This window comes from Musa acuminata, chromosome BXJ1-2, assembly GCF_036884655.1.
Source record: "Musa acuminata AAA Group cultivar baxijiao chromosome BXJ1-2, Cavendish_Baxijiao_AAA, whole genome shotgun sequence".
NCBI lineage: Eukaryota > Viridiplantae > Streptophyta > Magnoliopsida > Zingiberales > Musaceae > Musa > Musa acuminata.
The window spans coordinates 32,706,037-32,719,298 of NC_088328.1; the positions used below are offsets into that span (position 1 = coordinate 32,706,037).

General features: G+C 40.5%; 2 protein-coding genes across 2 annotated transcripts; both read left to right on the top strand.

Annotated features, from left to right (window-relative positions):
• The first annotated feature begins 3,054 nt into the window (after window positions 1–3,054).
• On the top strand, window positions 3,055–8,789 carry LOC135610725 (4-alpha-glucanotransferase DPE1, chloroplastic/amyloplastic-like). Its single transcript, XM_065105574.1, has 16 exons — window positions 3,055–3,474; window positions 3,935–3,997; window positions 4,142–4,230; window positions 4,308–4,368; window positions 5,183–5,261; window positions 5,644–5,780; window positions 5,871–6,029; window positions 6,108–6,184; window positions 6,922–7,061; window positions 7,194–7,225; window positions 7,307–7,381; window positions 7,501–7,573; window positions 7,721–7,809; window positions 7,956–8,000; window positions 8,097–8,249; window positions 8,455–8,789. Exons 1-16 carry the CDS (start codon window positions 3,088–3,090, stop codon window positions 8,557–8,559), a joined length of 1,764 nt encoding a protein of 587 aa, XP_064961646.1. The 5' UTR covers window positions 3,055–3,087; the 3' UTR covers window positions 8,560–8,789.
• A 153-nt stretch (window positions 8,790–8,942) lies between these two features.
• LOC135610729 (universal stress protein PHOS34-like) lies at window positions 8,943–10,336 on the top strand. Its single transcript, XM_065105581.1, has 4 exons — window positions 8,943–9,502; window positions 9,652–9,761; window positions 9,846–9,964; window positions 10,062–10,336. Exons 1-4 carry the CDS (start codon window positions 9,325–9,327, stop codon window positions 10,132–10,134), a joined length of 480 nt encoding a protein of 159 aa, XP_064961653.1. The 5' UTR covers window positions 8,943–9,324; the 3' UTR covers window positions 10,135–10,336.
• The last annotated feature ends 2,926 nt before the right edge of the window (window positions 10,337–13,262 follow it).

Consider the following 13,262-nt stretch of genomic DNA (forward strand, 5'->3'; position numbering starts at 1 on the left):
TCTCCTTCTCTTCCTCTTCGTGATGCCTCGCTTGCAGTTCTCTTGCTTGTTCGGATCCTTTTTTTATCACAGATGTTGTGGTTAGTCTCAGTTTCTTGGTGTTCTTGGAATTTGGTCGAGTTCTTGGAGTCGGAGCAACCCGTATTCCGGAACTGGCCTCAGGGTTCTTAAATTTGGTTGCTTTTTTGGATTAGGTTGGTCATGATGGATGGTGGATCCGTAGTGAGGATCTAGTGGGTGGCTCGAACGCTCCATGGATCACTAGCGGACGAGGGAAGCTGGACTCTCTCAGGGCTACTAGTATCGTACGAGTTTGAGGTAGATATTGGTGGCCATGGATGCTGCAAGCTTTCAAGATGTTGGAGTGAATGTGGTGATGAGGCTAAGAATGACACCAAGAGTAGTTGATAGTGGTGATCACCTTGGAAACAGATGAGCTGTGATGTTTGCAGAAGAGATGAGATAAAGATGAAAGGAGAAGTAGAAACACATCCAAATTACATTTTCCTCTTTGAATAGGGTTTAGGGTTTAGAAATTAGGGATTAGGGTTTACGGGTTAGCGATTGGGGGTTAAGGGTTTTAGTGGTTTGGAGTTTAGGGATTTGGGGCTTAGGGGGTTTAGAGTTGGGGGTTTAGGGGTTAGTTTGAAATCATATCTTGACATGGTTGGTATTAACATGTCATCCTTAGGGCAGCCTTGTCTTGCAACAAGAAGTTACATTGGCGTCGTCTTTAGGTGCTTAACAAAACCAGCGGGATAATTCAAGAGAAAGATATCGAGGTGCTGGTCGACTGATACCTACCAATTGGTGGTTACTGGTCTGACCAAAGATTGAAACCTTCTTGGTATCTAATTCCTTTTATCATTTTTTCAATTGATACTGGAAGCCTTAAACCCCCCTATATGTATGTCGATACCATATCATTTTGACCAACTATTGAAATTGGTATCAGAATGTGATTTAAATCCTTGTTTGAGAGTACTACTCTCCACCATGAGGTACTCTATATTCTTCCAAGTGTAAGAAATGTGATGTTAGTTTGGATCTTGCAGAAATTTTGTGGCTTACTGGGAATGTAGTTAGGCAGACTTGGTAACAGCTGGTTGGGATGTTAAACAAAGTAATGCTATGCTCCGAAGAAACACAGCTTGAGTGGGTACTGTTAATTGACCGAAACATCCAATTGTCAGCTATGCTCTTGGAGTTGTGGTTTCTATCTCTGTGGCTTGAAGTTTTGCCTCAAAACAAAGAATTTTTAATTGACTGGATCCTATTAACATGCTAAAAACAGTCACCTTCGATGTACTATTTAGCTTATGGTATTCACATGAAGCGTGATTAATTGTGGCAGCAGTCGCCATCTATAAAAGAAGTGTTACTGATCTTCCGTGGATAAAAAATTATGAAGAATAATGGGCAAAATAATTGCCCTATGATTCCTAGAAAATAATTATATAGTGGTTGCAAAACTTGACAATGTAGATTTGTCACCTATCTGAGATGTGCTTTCCCTCATTCTTAGGTTAATTATCACAGCAAATGGTTATTATGCAGGCCCCAGATATTGATCTTAAGCTGCCTTTGGTAAGAGTTTAGAGCAGTCCTTAGGTAGGTATATTATAACTTACAAGTCTTACAACAGGGAAGTGGAGTGGTTGATACAATTTCAGAAATATGATCTAAAATCCTTGCATAAGGTTATCTGATTAGTGTCTTAAGCATAAAGTGCAGTTAATTCAGCATGCAAAGCTTATAGCAAAAGCTCTCCTTTCTCCTTGGTTCATCTCATTTTCTTGAATGGATCAACAGCCCATAGCAGGAAAGAGGAACATAAGATGTCAAACAAAAGTAGGTGATCATTGTCGCTATTCCAGTGCCTCAGTAGATTTTTATGAAGTTTAAGGCCCCATTTAGTATCAGTAAGACGTTATTAAGCGTGTAGAGCAAGGCGGATCCCTTCAATTGTTGTATGTTTTTATTAATTCTGACCAAAATTATGATATTTTACCTATCCAATAAGCACAGGAAAAAAAATCCTTGGAGAAACTGGTGATTAGAATCCATTTGTCATGGTTTGGAAACATATTGTAATAAGAGAACTGCAAGTTTCGCTTGCATAAAAAGGAATGAAATTACGGGTAATGACGAGTGTTTTTTTTTTTTTTTTGAAACAAAAAGGAGACATAGAGTATCGCTACATATTCAAAAACTGTGCAGCAAGAGGTTGGAGCACTTGGCTCTCTACAGAAGTTTGCAACTCTATGAACTGTAGTGTTAATCTCCCTAGGCACATAACTGAGACAAAATTCTCACTATTGATTGGATGTTTGAGGGAATCTCAGTATAGATGGTAATGATGAGTGTTGATGTTGCTACTCGTGTCTCATTCATTTAGTACATGATGCCAATCATTTAGGTGATCGGTTCACGCAAGAACAAAGTACCAAAGTTGGCTGTGGTTTGGAGGCATGCTATTTTTCTTTTCTTTCTTTAGTGCCAATGATTAGGCATGTTAGATTTTTAGAGGAGGATAAAATGTTTAGATAATTTAGATAAAAAATTATATATATTATCAGTAGATGTTTCAAAATTCAAATCTATTGGTGTGCTTCAAATAATTTTGTAATGTCAAAATAGGGAGAGAAATATGTTAAAAATAAGAAGAAGAAAAAATTGTAGAGTTTCCTACGGTTTAAAGCCCCATTAAAACATTTACATGTCACGTGGTTCGATTTCAAGCTGCGAGCGGTGGTCTAAACAAAACCCAATAATGTCCGAGCGGTGGCCTAAACAAGGTCCGAGCTATGGGGTCCACGGGAAGTGTGTTGGGTGCCTGTCCTGGGTGCGAGAAGCTGTTTCTATTAATTACTAGGCCAGGTGGCGGCAATCCCCGACGTTGGTTCAGGCCGCGGGGCCCATTCATCAAGACCCAGTTGCCTGCCTTGGTCGAGACAGGTGAGCTGCACATCACCTAGTCCCGGGGAGACGTTGGCGAAGACGGTGGTTTAGGATCACGCGACACGATGTCACATCTTTGGCCTTTTATATCAGTCGCCTTGCGCGCCGTTCTCTCTACAATCTCCAATGGCTCTTTCCCAGGTCGCATTTGCCCTCCCCCCGGGCGTCCTCGCCGCCTTCATCACCCCTCGCCGGACCGCCGCCCTCTCGCTCCCCGCCCGGCCGATCCGATCCTCGTCGGCGGAACGTTCCCGGAGAAGGAGCCGCCGGCGGTCTCATGATCGACGCCCGATGGCGTACGCCACTGCGGTGGCGAATGCCGTCCGTACTGGGGAGGACCTCCCAGAGGACTACGATACGCGGTTCCCGGCGGTGGATCCGAGGCGGCGGCGGAGGGCTGGGGTGCTGCTCCACCCGACCTCCCTGCCTGGCCCGCACGGGATCGGGGATCTCGGCGACGAGGCCATCCGCTTCTTGGATTGGCTCCACGCAGCTGGCGCATCAGTTTGGCAGGTCCGAGACCCCTCTCTCCATCGTCTTATTCCGTTCCTTGATTTCTTTTATGTGACTCTTGAAGTTTCTTCTATGATGTTGCTGATGTTGAGGGAGTTGGGACTTGGAATGATCGCTTGCCCAATTCTGGTAGCTTATGTTTCTTTCTCCTTCAAAGTCATTATGTGCTGATGGTGGATTTGCCATGTCAAGAAATCCTTTTCTTCTTTAATTCTTTTTAAATAAGCCTTGAACTTGCCCGATCTGGAAACTTAGCATCAGGTGTTTGTTTGGTCCCACGGTTGTGGTGTGATTCTTGGCCAAATTAATAAAGTACAATCAGGGCTTCCCATAATGACATTGGCAAAGTGGGCCTTTTTCTTTTTTTTTTTTTCCTGTTCCATTTTTGTTTGCAAAGCTATTTTCATTCACAGAGCACTCTGGAATATCTAAAACTCATATAATTTGTTATGTTCTGTAGGTTTTACCACTTGTTCCTCCAGGAAGGAAGTCCAGGGAAGATGGATCACCCTACTCTGGCCAGGTACGTGTAGTCATACAATTTTAAATGGAAAGATCATGAAATACTTGTTTTTCGATTAGCATTTGCAGTTCCAATTTTTGTCGTTATTTTTTTCTACGTCAAAAACAGTTTGAGTCATGGGTGCCATCGAATGGTTATCTGCAGGACGCTAATTGTGGCAATACCCTTCTGATTTCTCTTATAGAGCTAGTCCAGGATGGTTTATTGATGAAGAATGAACTTCCAGAATCAATGTGAGTTTGCAAATTGCTTGGTTTGATTTTTTGGGTCTGCCCATTTATGTTGTCACATGTTCTTTTTTCATTTCTAGGGATGTGGAGCATGTTGACTTTAAAACAGTTGAAGATTTAAAGGACCCTTTGATAGCAAAGGTTGGTAGAATAACTTTAGACATTTTTGGCCGATGTTGCATGAGGAACATTGTCGAGTGCAATATTCGCTCTATGGATTTAACCTTTTGGTGTAATAATTTTCAATACTGTCTGACAATTTATGTTTAATAGGCTGAGAATAAGCTGATTGGTTGAAGTTTTCCTAAACCTAGGTTTTCGAGACAAATCTGTAGGCTGATATATTTCAATTGTTCATATCAGAACCACCTTTAAGGTTATTATTCTTTTGAATTGAACTTAAGAAGAACTGTTATGCCATCTTACTACTTCACCACCAGAAGCACTTAGATTTTCATGCACCAAATTTTGTACAAGAAAGGATTTTGTAGTATATTTCTGGCACAAATGCTTTGTATATAGTCCACCACCAGTTACATTGTTGCATAAATAAGTGTTACTAGTCGCTTCCCCTCATCGAAGGAAATGCACTATGGACCCCTGTTACCACATTAAACAATTATACAAAATTATTGAATCTACTTATTCCATGGAAGACCTATTTGTGAAATACTCCGATTTAATAAATGAAACCCATTTTAGGGCATAAAGAGATTTATGCAATTGATCATGACTTATTTTTAAATATGCATCTCATTTTTTTGTATGTCCTGGTTAGAATTGGACATGCGTGCCCTTTTAATTAATAAATTTAACTTTGAGCTAGCTATCCTGATCTGTGCATAGTTCATAATTATTCATCACACCCATCGAAATTAACAAAATTTTAAGTTATATGATGATTGGGAGATTCTGGTGGATGATCAGTTTTGGCTAAATGCTATTTCTTTATCAGGCAGCAAAGCGGCTTCTTCTAAGCCAAGGGGAGCTCAAACAGCAGCTCAATGATTTCCGGAAGGATCCTGGCATTTCAAGTAAACATTTCTCATTGCAATGTTGATTTTGCAGCATCATTGCTGAACTGTTTTTGTACTCAGTAATGGATAGTTGTTCACCATTTGTTGGAAGAACAAATATAGTTTGGCATGACCACATAATACCACAATAACATCAGAAGGTCCAAAATGGTTGGCTAGGATTTTTTCCTGCTTTTGAGCCATGTTGGATGGTAATATTACAAGTCAAACTAAGATCCATAACTGGTTCATATATTAATATAATAAAACCAGCATTTGGAAGAACAGTATATTTACATGAATCTTTTCTCTGTACATGATACATGCAGCTCTTTTTTGTTTTTGTGGATTGAATTACTTATCATCATAATTGAAATATATTTTGTGTCATTCTACTTAGCTTGGCTTGAAGATGCAGCTCTCTTTGCTGCAATTGATCACAATGTTAATGCATTTTCCTGGAATGAATGGCCCAATCCTTTAAAAAATCGCCACCTTGGAGCTTTGGAAGATGTGTACCGAAAGCATGAGGACTTTGTAAGTACCTTGTGATTCTATAGCCAGTTAAAAACAACCAAAATTAATTTTCCATTATGTCATCTGAGGAGTATGTTCTTCATCATGCAGATAGACATATTTGTTGCTCAACAATTCTTGTTCCAAAGACAATGGCAAAAGGTTCGTCAGCATGCACGAAAATTGGGAATTAAGATAATTGGTGACATGCCTATTTATGTGGGTTATCATAGTGCTGATGTTTGGGCTAATAGAAAATCATTCTTGCTGGTATGTTCCATTAACATGGTCAAGTGATCAGACTGGCTAAGGTGCTCGTCTTTACTACTCATTTTCTCTCTGCTTCAGGACAGAAGTGGTTTTCCGATTCTTGTAAGTGGTGTGCCACCTGACGCCTTCAGTGAAACAGGACAACTGTGGGGCAGGTTAATATTCCATGACAGACTGATTCTTTCGATATTTATATCCTCTCAGAGTAGTTCCTGACTTCTTTGATAATGAAATTGATTTGTCATTTATTTGATGGACATGAGTCTTTTTACACGACATGCACATCAAATTCGTTCAAGAATATATCTTCTTATCTAATCCCTTTTTCTTCTTTCTTTGTATTGCCTCCCTGCATTCAGTTCACTGACCAAATATTTTTAGCTTACACTACTTTAGAGTTTAGAGTATCTAATTACATTGAGAATGTTCTTTTATATCCATGCTTTTGATAGTTATTGAGATTTGAGAGATTTTTAGTAATATATTGCTTTCTCTCTCTCTCTTTTTTTTTTTTCTTTTTTTTTGCTTCGAGATCCTATCCTGTTCATTTTAAGCTTAAGAATGGATTAGGATAGATATTATGATCCACCATGCTGTTATGTATTATACCATGCCAATATTGATTTAGAAGAATATATGTCATGCATAGATGATTTATCCAATATCAATTTTCAATGACATAACTGCTCTTAAAAGAACTGGCAGAGGTGGGATTCGATGTCTTATGTGCTTATTAAGATGCAGTTAATTTGAGGGTTTTGTCTTGATTAGTGGAACGTTGAACAAGGACCACCACAGGAGCTTACTTAATTTTGCTTTCTATTCGTTACTTTATTGAAGCAAAAATATAGTGTATACACTAATTCTTTTGGATTCTCTATCTACATGACAGCCCTTTATATGATTGGAGAGCTATGGAGGAGAATGGTTTTGCATGGTGGATAAAAAGAATCAACCGTGCACTTGATCTCTATGATGAATTTCGGATAGATCATTTTCGAGGATTTTCTGGCTTTTGGGCTGTCCCTTCTGGTAGGTCTAGTTAGTTGATGACTATTATTTCCTCACCATGTTAAGGAAAATGTGGATTGCTAAGCATAAATTTAGATAGATTGTCTCACTAGAACATTTCTTGATGACTTATTCAAATTTGTAAATATGCAGAATCTAAAGTGGCAATGTGTGGAAGATGGAAAGTAAGCACAGATTTAATAGGTTACATGCCTTTCTTGCTAGAACACTAATTGATAGTGTACGTCTTATTTGGTTGACAGTAGGCTGGACCAGGAAAAGCTTTTTTTGATGCTGTCTTCGAAGCTGTTGGGGACATTGATATAATTGCTGAGGACTTGGTATGCCTCACCATGTCACAATAACACATGAGATTCATATCATCTTATCTTTCTGTGTATCACATGTGATTTTAAAGTTTCTTTGTAATTTTATCCATGATACATACTTCTAATTCTAGGGAGTAATAACGGAGGATGTTGTTCAACTAAGGAAAGATATTGATGCTCCTGGAATGGCAATTCTCCAATTTGGTATACAATAATCTCTCCTTGCTTGTAGGGCACATGATCTTCCCTTTTGCTTCCTCCAAATCAGCTAAGGAAACATACTTTGTTATGCAGTATGATTCTAGTCAGATAGTTAAATGTTATTTTTTTCATCTGCTGTTGGTTGGCCAGGTTTTGGAAGTGATGCAGACAACCCGCACTTGCCTCATAATCATGAACCGCAGCAAGTTGTATATACTGGAACTCATGATAATGATACAGTGAGACTCCAATTTTGTTTTCTGCATTTTCTGTCTGTGAACAAGAACATTTTATCTATAAACCTGCCATTTGCCTCGATATTTCTCAAAACATCCATTCGAAAATTTGTCTTTAAATTTCATTGTTTATCCTATGAATGTTCCAGGTCCTCGGTTGGTGGGGAAACTTGGGGGAGGAGGAGAAGTATACTGTAAGCACTTTTCAGTCTCTTGCTGCATCAAACCATGGATTGGACCACCATTCTCTAGTTTTGTTATTTGTGATGTCTTGATGCTTTTTCATACAGGTCCAGAAGTACCTTTCGTTTGCCGAGGGCACTGGCATCTCGTGGTCTCTGATTCAGTGTGCCATGTCTTCGGTTGCCCGGACTGCTATTGTACCGATGCCAGACATTCTCGGTCTGGGAAGTTCTGCTAGGATGAACATTCCGGCAACACAGGTGAATCAGCTTATATTGAGTTCTTTGTTGCAGAATAGTTGCACAAAGTTTCTTCGGTAAATTCATCTTTTCCTCTTCATCATGACATTTCTGAAATGGTTAAAGCTTTAATTGACTAATCACTCTAGTTTAAACAAAATACAGGACACCATTAGTTCATTTCTTTTGACATCAAGGTGTCGCACCATTCTGCATCCTTTTGCAGCTAGGGAACTGGAAATGGAGGATTCCCAGCTCGATGAGTTTTGACAACCTAAAGCCCGAAGCAGAAAAACTGAAGGGCTTAATCGCAATGTACAACCGCCTGTGATGCTATGATGATCGCATCTAATCAACCTTATTCCCCTGTATCGTCGTTTCATCTGTCTGAGGCTTTTCGTGTTTCCAGTTTGCTCTTAGCTACTGGACGTTGAGTTCTACCTGCTGTATCAAATTACGTTCACTAAGACTATGCTTACGTTCACTAAGTATGCGTCGGACTGTAAGCTTGGTGGCGGTTATCTTATCTGATCCAGGAAGTCGGTGTTTGGTGTGTGTTCATGAGCTGGGAGGCAAAATGCCATTCCTACTTTCCATCTGTACTTTAACGAGTGATGCAGGTGTTCATATGCTTCTGAATCATCAGGTACATCCGAGAAGTGAGACTAATCAAGAACGACCAAGGATTCATCATATGCATGCACATCAAGTGTTCGATCTTATGCTCTCACGTCCTAACACTGTAAGATGCAGATGACCAACCGCTGGAGAGCTTAACCACGGGCGAAAAACATCGCTTTCGAATCTTATCTTCTGTGGTTCCTTTTCTTATGCTGGTTTTTGTTTGCCTCTTATCTGCTCACTGTATGTTTCGTGCATTCTAGAGGATGAACAGCTGTGGGTCTAAGATAAACATCGAAGGAAGAATAAAGGAGAACTGGAAAGCAAGATATCTTGCCCCACAGCAGAATCTGACGCAACTTGAAGACTCCTGGATGTCTCTCTATCCTTATATTGTGCTGCTGCTGCTGCTTCCTCTCTCTATCGTACTAATCACTCTTTGGTCTAGTTTGGAGTCACTGGTTGCAGCGTCGGGATGGCGTGCCAGAGGAACGTGGGGATGGCGGTGGACTTCTCTGCATGCAGCAAGGCGGCACTGAGATGGGCTTCAGACAACTTCGTGAGAGGAGGCGATCGGGTCGTCCTCCTCCATGTCAACTCCTGCTTCCAGAATGAGCAAGGAATGGCTCACCTGTGGCAGCGTGCTGGTTCACGTATGCCTTCTCCATCTTCTCCCAAACTAGTATCGCATGCATGACGCCAAGAACACGAGCGTCGAAGCGCCTTTTCTATCTATCGCATCCAGACAAGAGATGCGGGTCAGGGACATAAGGTAATCTGACAGTGCCTTCCATCCTTGCAGCCTTTATTCCCTTGGATGAATTCGCAGATCCCCTTATCGGCAAGCAATACGGCGTCACACCCGACTCGGAAACGCTCGAGATCCTTCGCCACATGGCCAACCAGAGAGGGGTAAGCTTCGTCTTCTTCTTCTCTCTCTCTCTCTCTCTCTGGTGCTTCATGTATATTAATTATGCTTTGTTCTGTTCATCGCAGGTTGAAGTCGTCGCGAAGATATACTACGGTGACCCGAAGGCGTTGCTCTGCGAAGCCATCGACAAGATCCCACTGCACTGTCTCGTCGTCGGAAGCAGAGGACTCAGCAAGCTGAAACGGTGAACTTGCTCGGTCATTATTTCATTTCATCTAATTATCCAAAATAATGCAAATTAGCATGTTTTTGAGGCACGACCTGTTCTCGTGTCCTCGCAGGGCGCTCTTGGGGAGCGTAAGCAGCTATGTAGTGAGCAATTCTGCGTGCCCCGTGACTGTTGTCAAGCAGTAGATCCAACTTCTTACAAAAAGACACTACAGATTAGCATCAACGTTATGGGTTGTAATAATCATGTTTGGTGTACTGTTTCAGCCTCGATACAGCTTTGGGGTTTGGTAATTGCTAATTACCTTCGATTTGGTCTCTGTGTTTCTCCACGATGTATGATAGGCTTCCACGTAATGGCATAACCAAACTTTTGGTTCTCTTGTTACATTATTATTATTATTATTATCATTATTATTGTTATTATTATTGTTATTGTTATTGTTATTGTTATTGTTATTGTTATTGTTATTATTATTATTATTATTATTATTATTATTATTATTATTATTATTGTTATTTGGTTCGAATTCGTTTGAGATTACATGTCTGAATTATTCGTGCTTGGTTTGTTGATTCATTCCTGGTCGTCGGATACGAATATTAGCTCTCCTTCGCGAGTTTTACAGCAGGATGGCACTTTGATCGATTCCGTACTTGTCGAGGATGACGAGTTGCTTGGCGGCACGCTTACCGCACGGCGACAGTTGTCACATTATTTTGCTATACATCCGTCAAATTACGAATTCTTATTCCCAACGGCGGTGATGGGACTCAAAAATCTAGCAAGAAAGACACAAGTGTGGGTACGGAGACTTGCCCGTGCTCTTACCGCGCACCAGGCGTGCGTCAAGGAGGTCCAAAATTCTAAGATGGCAGTAAAATGGCACGAATGTCGGTCTCGTCTCGTCACCACAGGTGACCAGAATCTTCTGGTGCACTTACCGCACACCAAAAGGTTGTCAAAGCGCTCCAAAAAAATCCAAAATTGTCCCAAATCGTCCAAATCTCGGTTTCTTATTCTCGCCGAAGGTGAGCAGAACCAGGACAAGGGGGTCGTCCCACCGGATCGTCCAAAATTTTCGGTGTCTTATTCTCACCCACAGTCCATAAAAGCCAGTCGTCTCTCCTCTGGGACAACTCAGTCCGGTGGGTCCCATGGGACCCACTTTTCCCCAATGACGACGCAGGTACGCGAAATAACTCTCTCTCTCTCTCTCTCTCTCTCGCTTACTGTGGTTAGAGATGTTGATCGACACGCCATGGGATACTTGAGAGAGAGAGAGAGATGAACTCTCCTCCATCTACTTTAGCACCTTAAGGAAGAAGACCGTGCGAACAACAGAAGTGAAAGGCTCACGCGACTTGCCTGTGCGTTTACCGCACACCAGACGGGTATCCAAGAGGCCCAAAAATTGGTAAAGTGACCCAAAATCATCTAAATCGCCATCTCTTGTTCTCACGCAGGTGAGCAGAACCCACGGACGAGTCACGTAAAGGCAAAGGAAACGGGATTGGGAACACGCACAGCGGCGCTTACCGCACGCTAGAAGGCGTCAAAGGGGCGCCCGATAATTTATAATCGTTCAAATTTCTGTTTCTTATTCTCACTCGATGTGATCTTAAGGACAATAAATAAAAGATTACGGAAACCTGCGGTGCCCTTACCGCACACCAGATTGGGGTGAAAGAAGCCCAAAAAATTTAAAATGGGCTCATATAGTGAAATTTTCGTTTGCCTACTCTCACCGGAGGTGATCAGAATCATCGTCATAGGAAACAAACATAAAGGTCCCGATACCAAACGGTGTATATACCGTCGACCAAACTGATGCCAAAGAGCCCGAAAAAATTCAAAATCGTTCCAAATCGTCCAAATTTCGGTTTCCTAATCTCACCTACGGTGATCAGAATCCAGTCGTCCGGCCACCCGGGCCTTCGGACCCCGCAATCGACCGCCAATGGCAATGCAAGTAGGCCGTCGCGGTAGAAACATAAGTTCGAAGATCGTCGGGTATCCGTGATCCGTTCACCATCGACGACGACGGGAAGGGATGCCGTCCGATTCAGAATCCAACAGTTACCATTTCTTATTGGATCCAAGCAAGTTTTTCTCCCATCATAATTCATACGGTTAAAAAAAAGTCCCCTCCCCTCCCCTCCCCGTGAGAAATTAAATTTTAGTTCTTTTAAACAAAAAATAAAATAAAATTAAATAAAATTAAAAGGGTTCATAGCTGATCGGAATCTTTATATATATATATATATATATATATATATATATATATATATATATATATATATATATATATATATAATTACATAAACTAACATGCCTTTACGTTTATAATATCTATCTATCATTCATATCATAATGATAAGCTATTTGAAAATTAAATTCTATGTCAAGGAGGCATTATATTTCTGGATCGTTTCGTAGATACGTCTATTTGTTTGTATGTGCATAGTATGTAGCACATTTATCTTATTTTTCTGTATCATTGTGCAGATGCATCTCGATACGAATGTTACTACCATCGAAACCATGGAACATAAATAATTGATAAAAGAAGGTAACTATCTATCGTTACAACGTTTATGTATAGCTTTGGTTGGACATATGTTAATTCGTATAACAAAGTAATTCTTCAGCTAATTGTACTCTATTTCTTTCTGATAGTAAATCAATAACACTGATATATGTACATAGTATAAATTAATTATAACAACAAATAGTAGACAATTAACATAAAGTGCCAAGAATACCAAATAATAAATTTATGTTTAATTCAAGGATGTATATTACCAGGCAGCACATCACCAACTTCTCATCCTGGTACAGAAAAAAAAAAAAGAAATATATATATATATCAAAACATCCGTATTCTAGTTGGAAAAAGATATATATGCATATGTATAAAATCTGGGCCTGACTAATTTCCCTGCAAGAGTGAGAATCCAGATCATGATAACAGTGTTAAAGAGTGTTTACCAGTTCCTTGCTAATTTGTTTTTATGCATACCTGAAGATAACTCGTCCTACTTCCAAACTGCTACGGTAATCAACATCTTCGACCTCAAAACTGCTACGGTGATGGTGGTGGGGATGCCTACTTCCAAACTCGGAGCATCGAAGCAGAGTACAGAAAACTTAGCATCCGAGTGTGAGTTGTCTTTACGAGGATTTGGCTGATAAGTATAACAAATTTGTTAAGGACATTACTTATGAAAGACAAAATAGTACATAGACTCACCACTACTATCGTCGTTGGCGTGCTCACCACTAAGCACCTTGATGAAACTACAGAATTTAC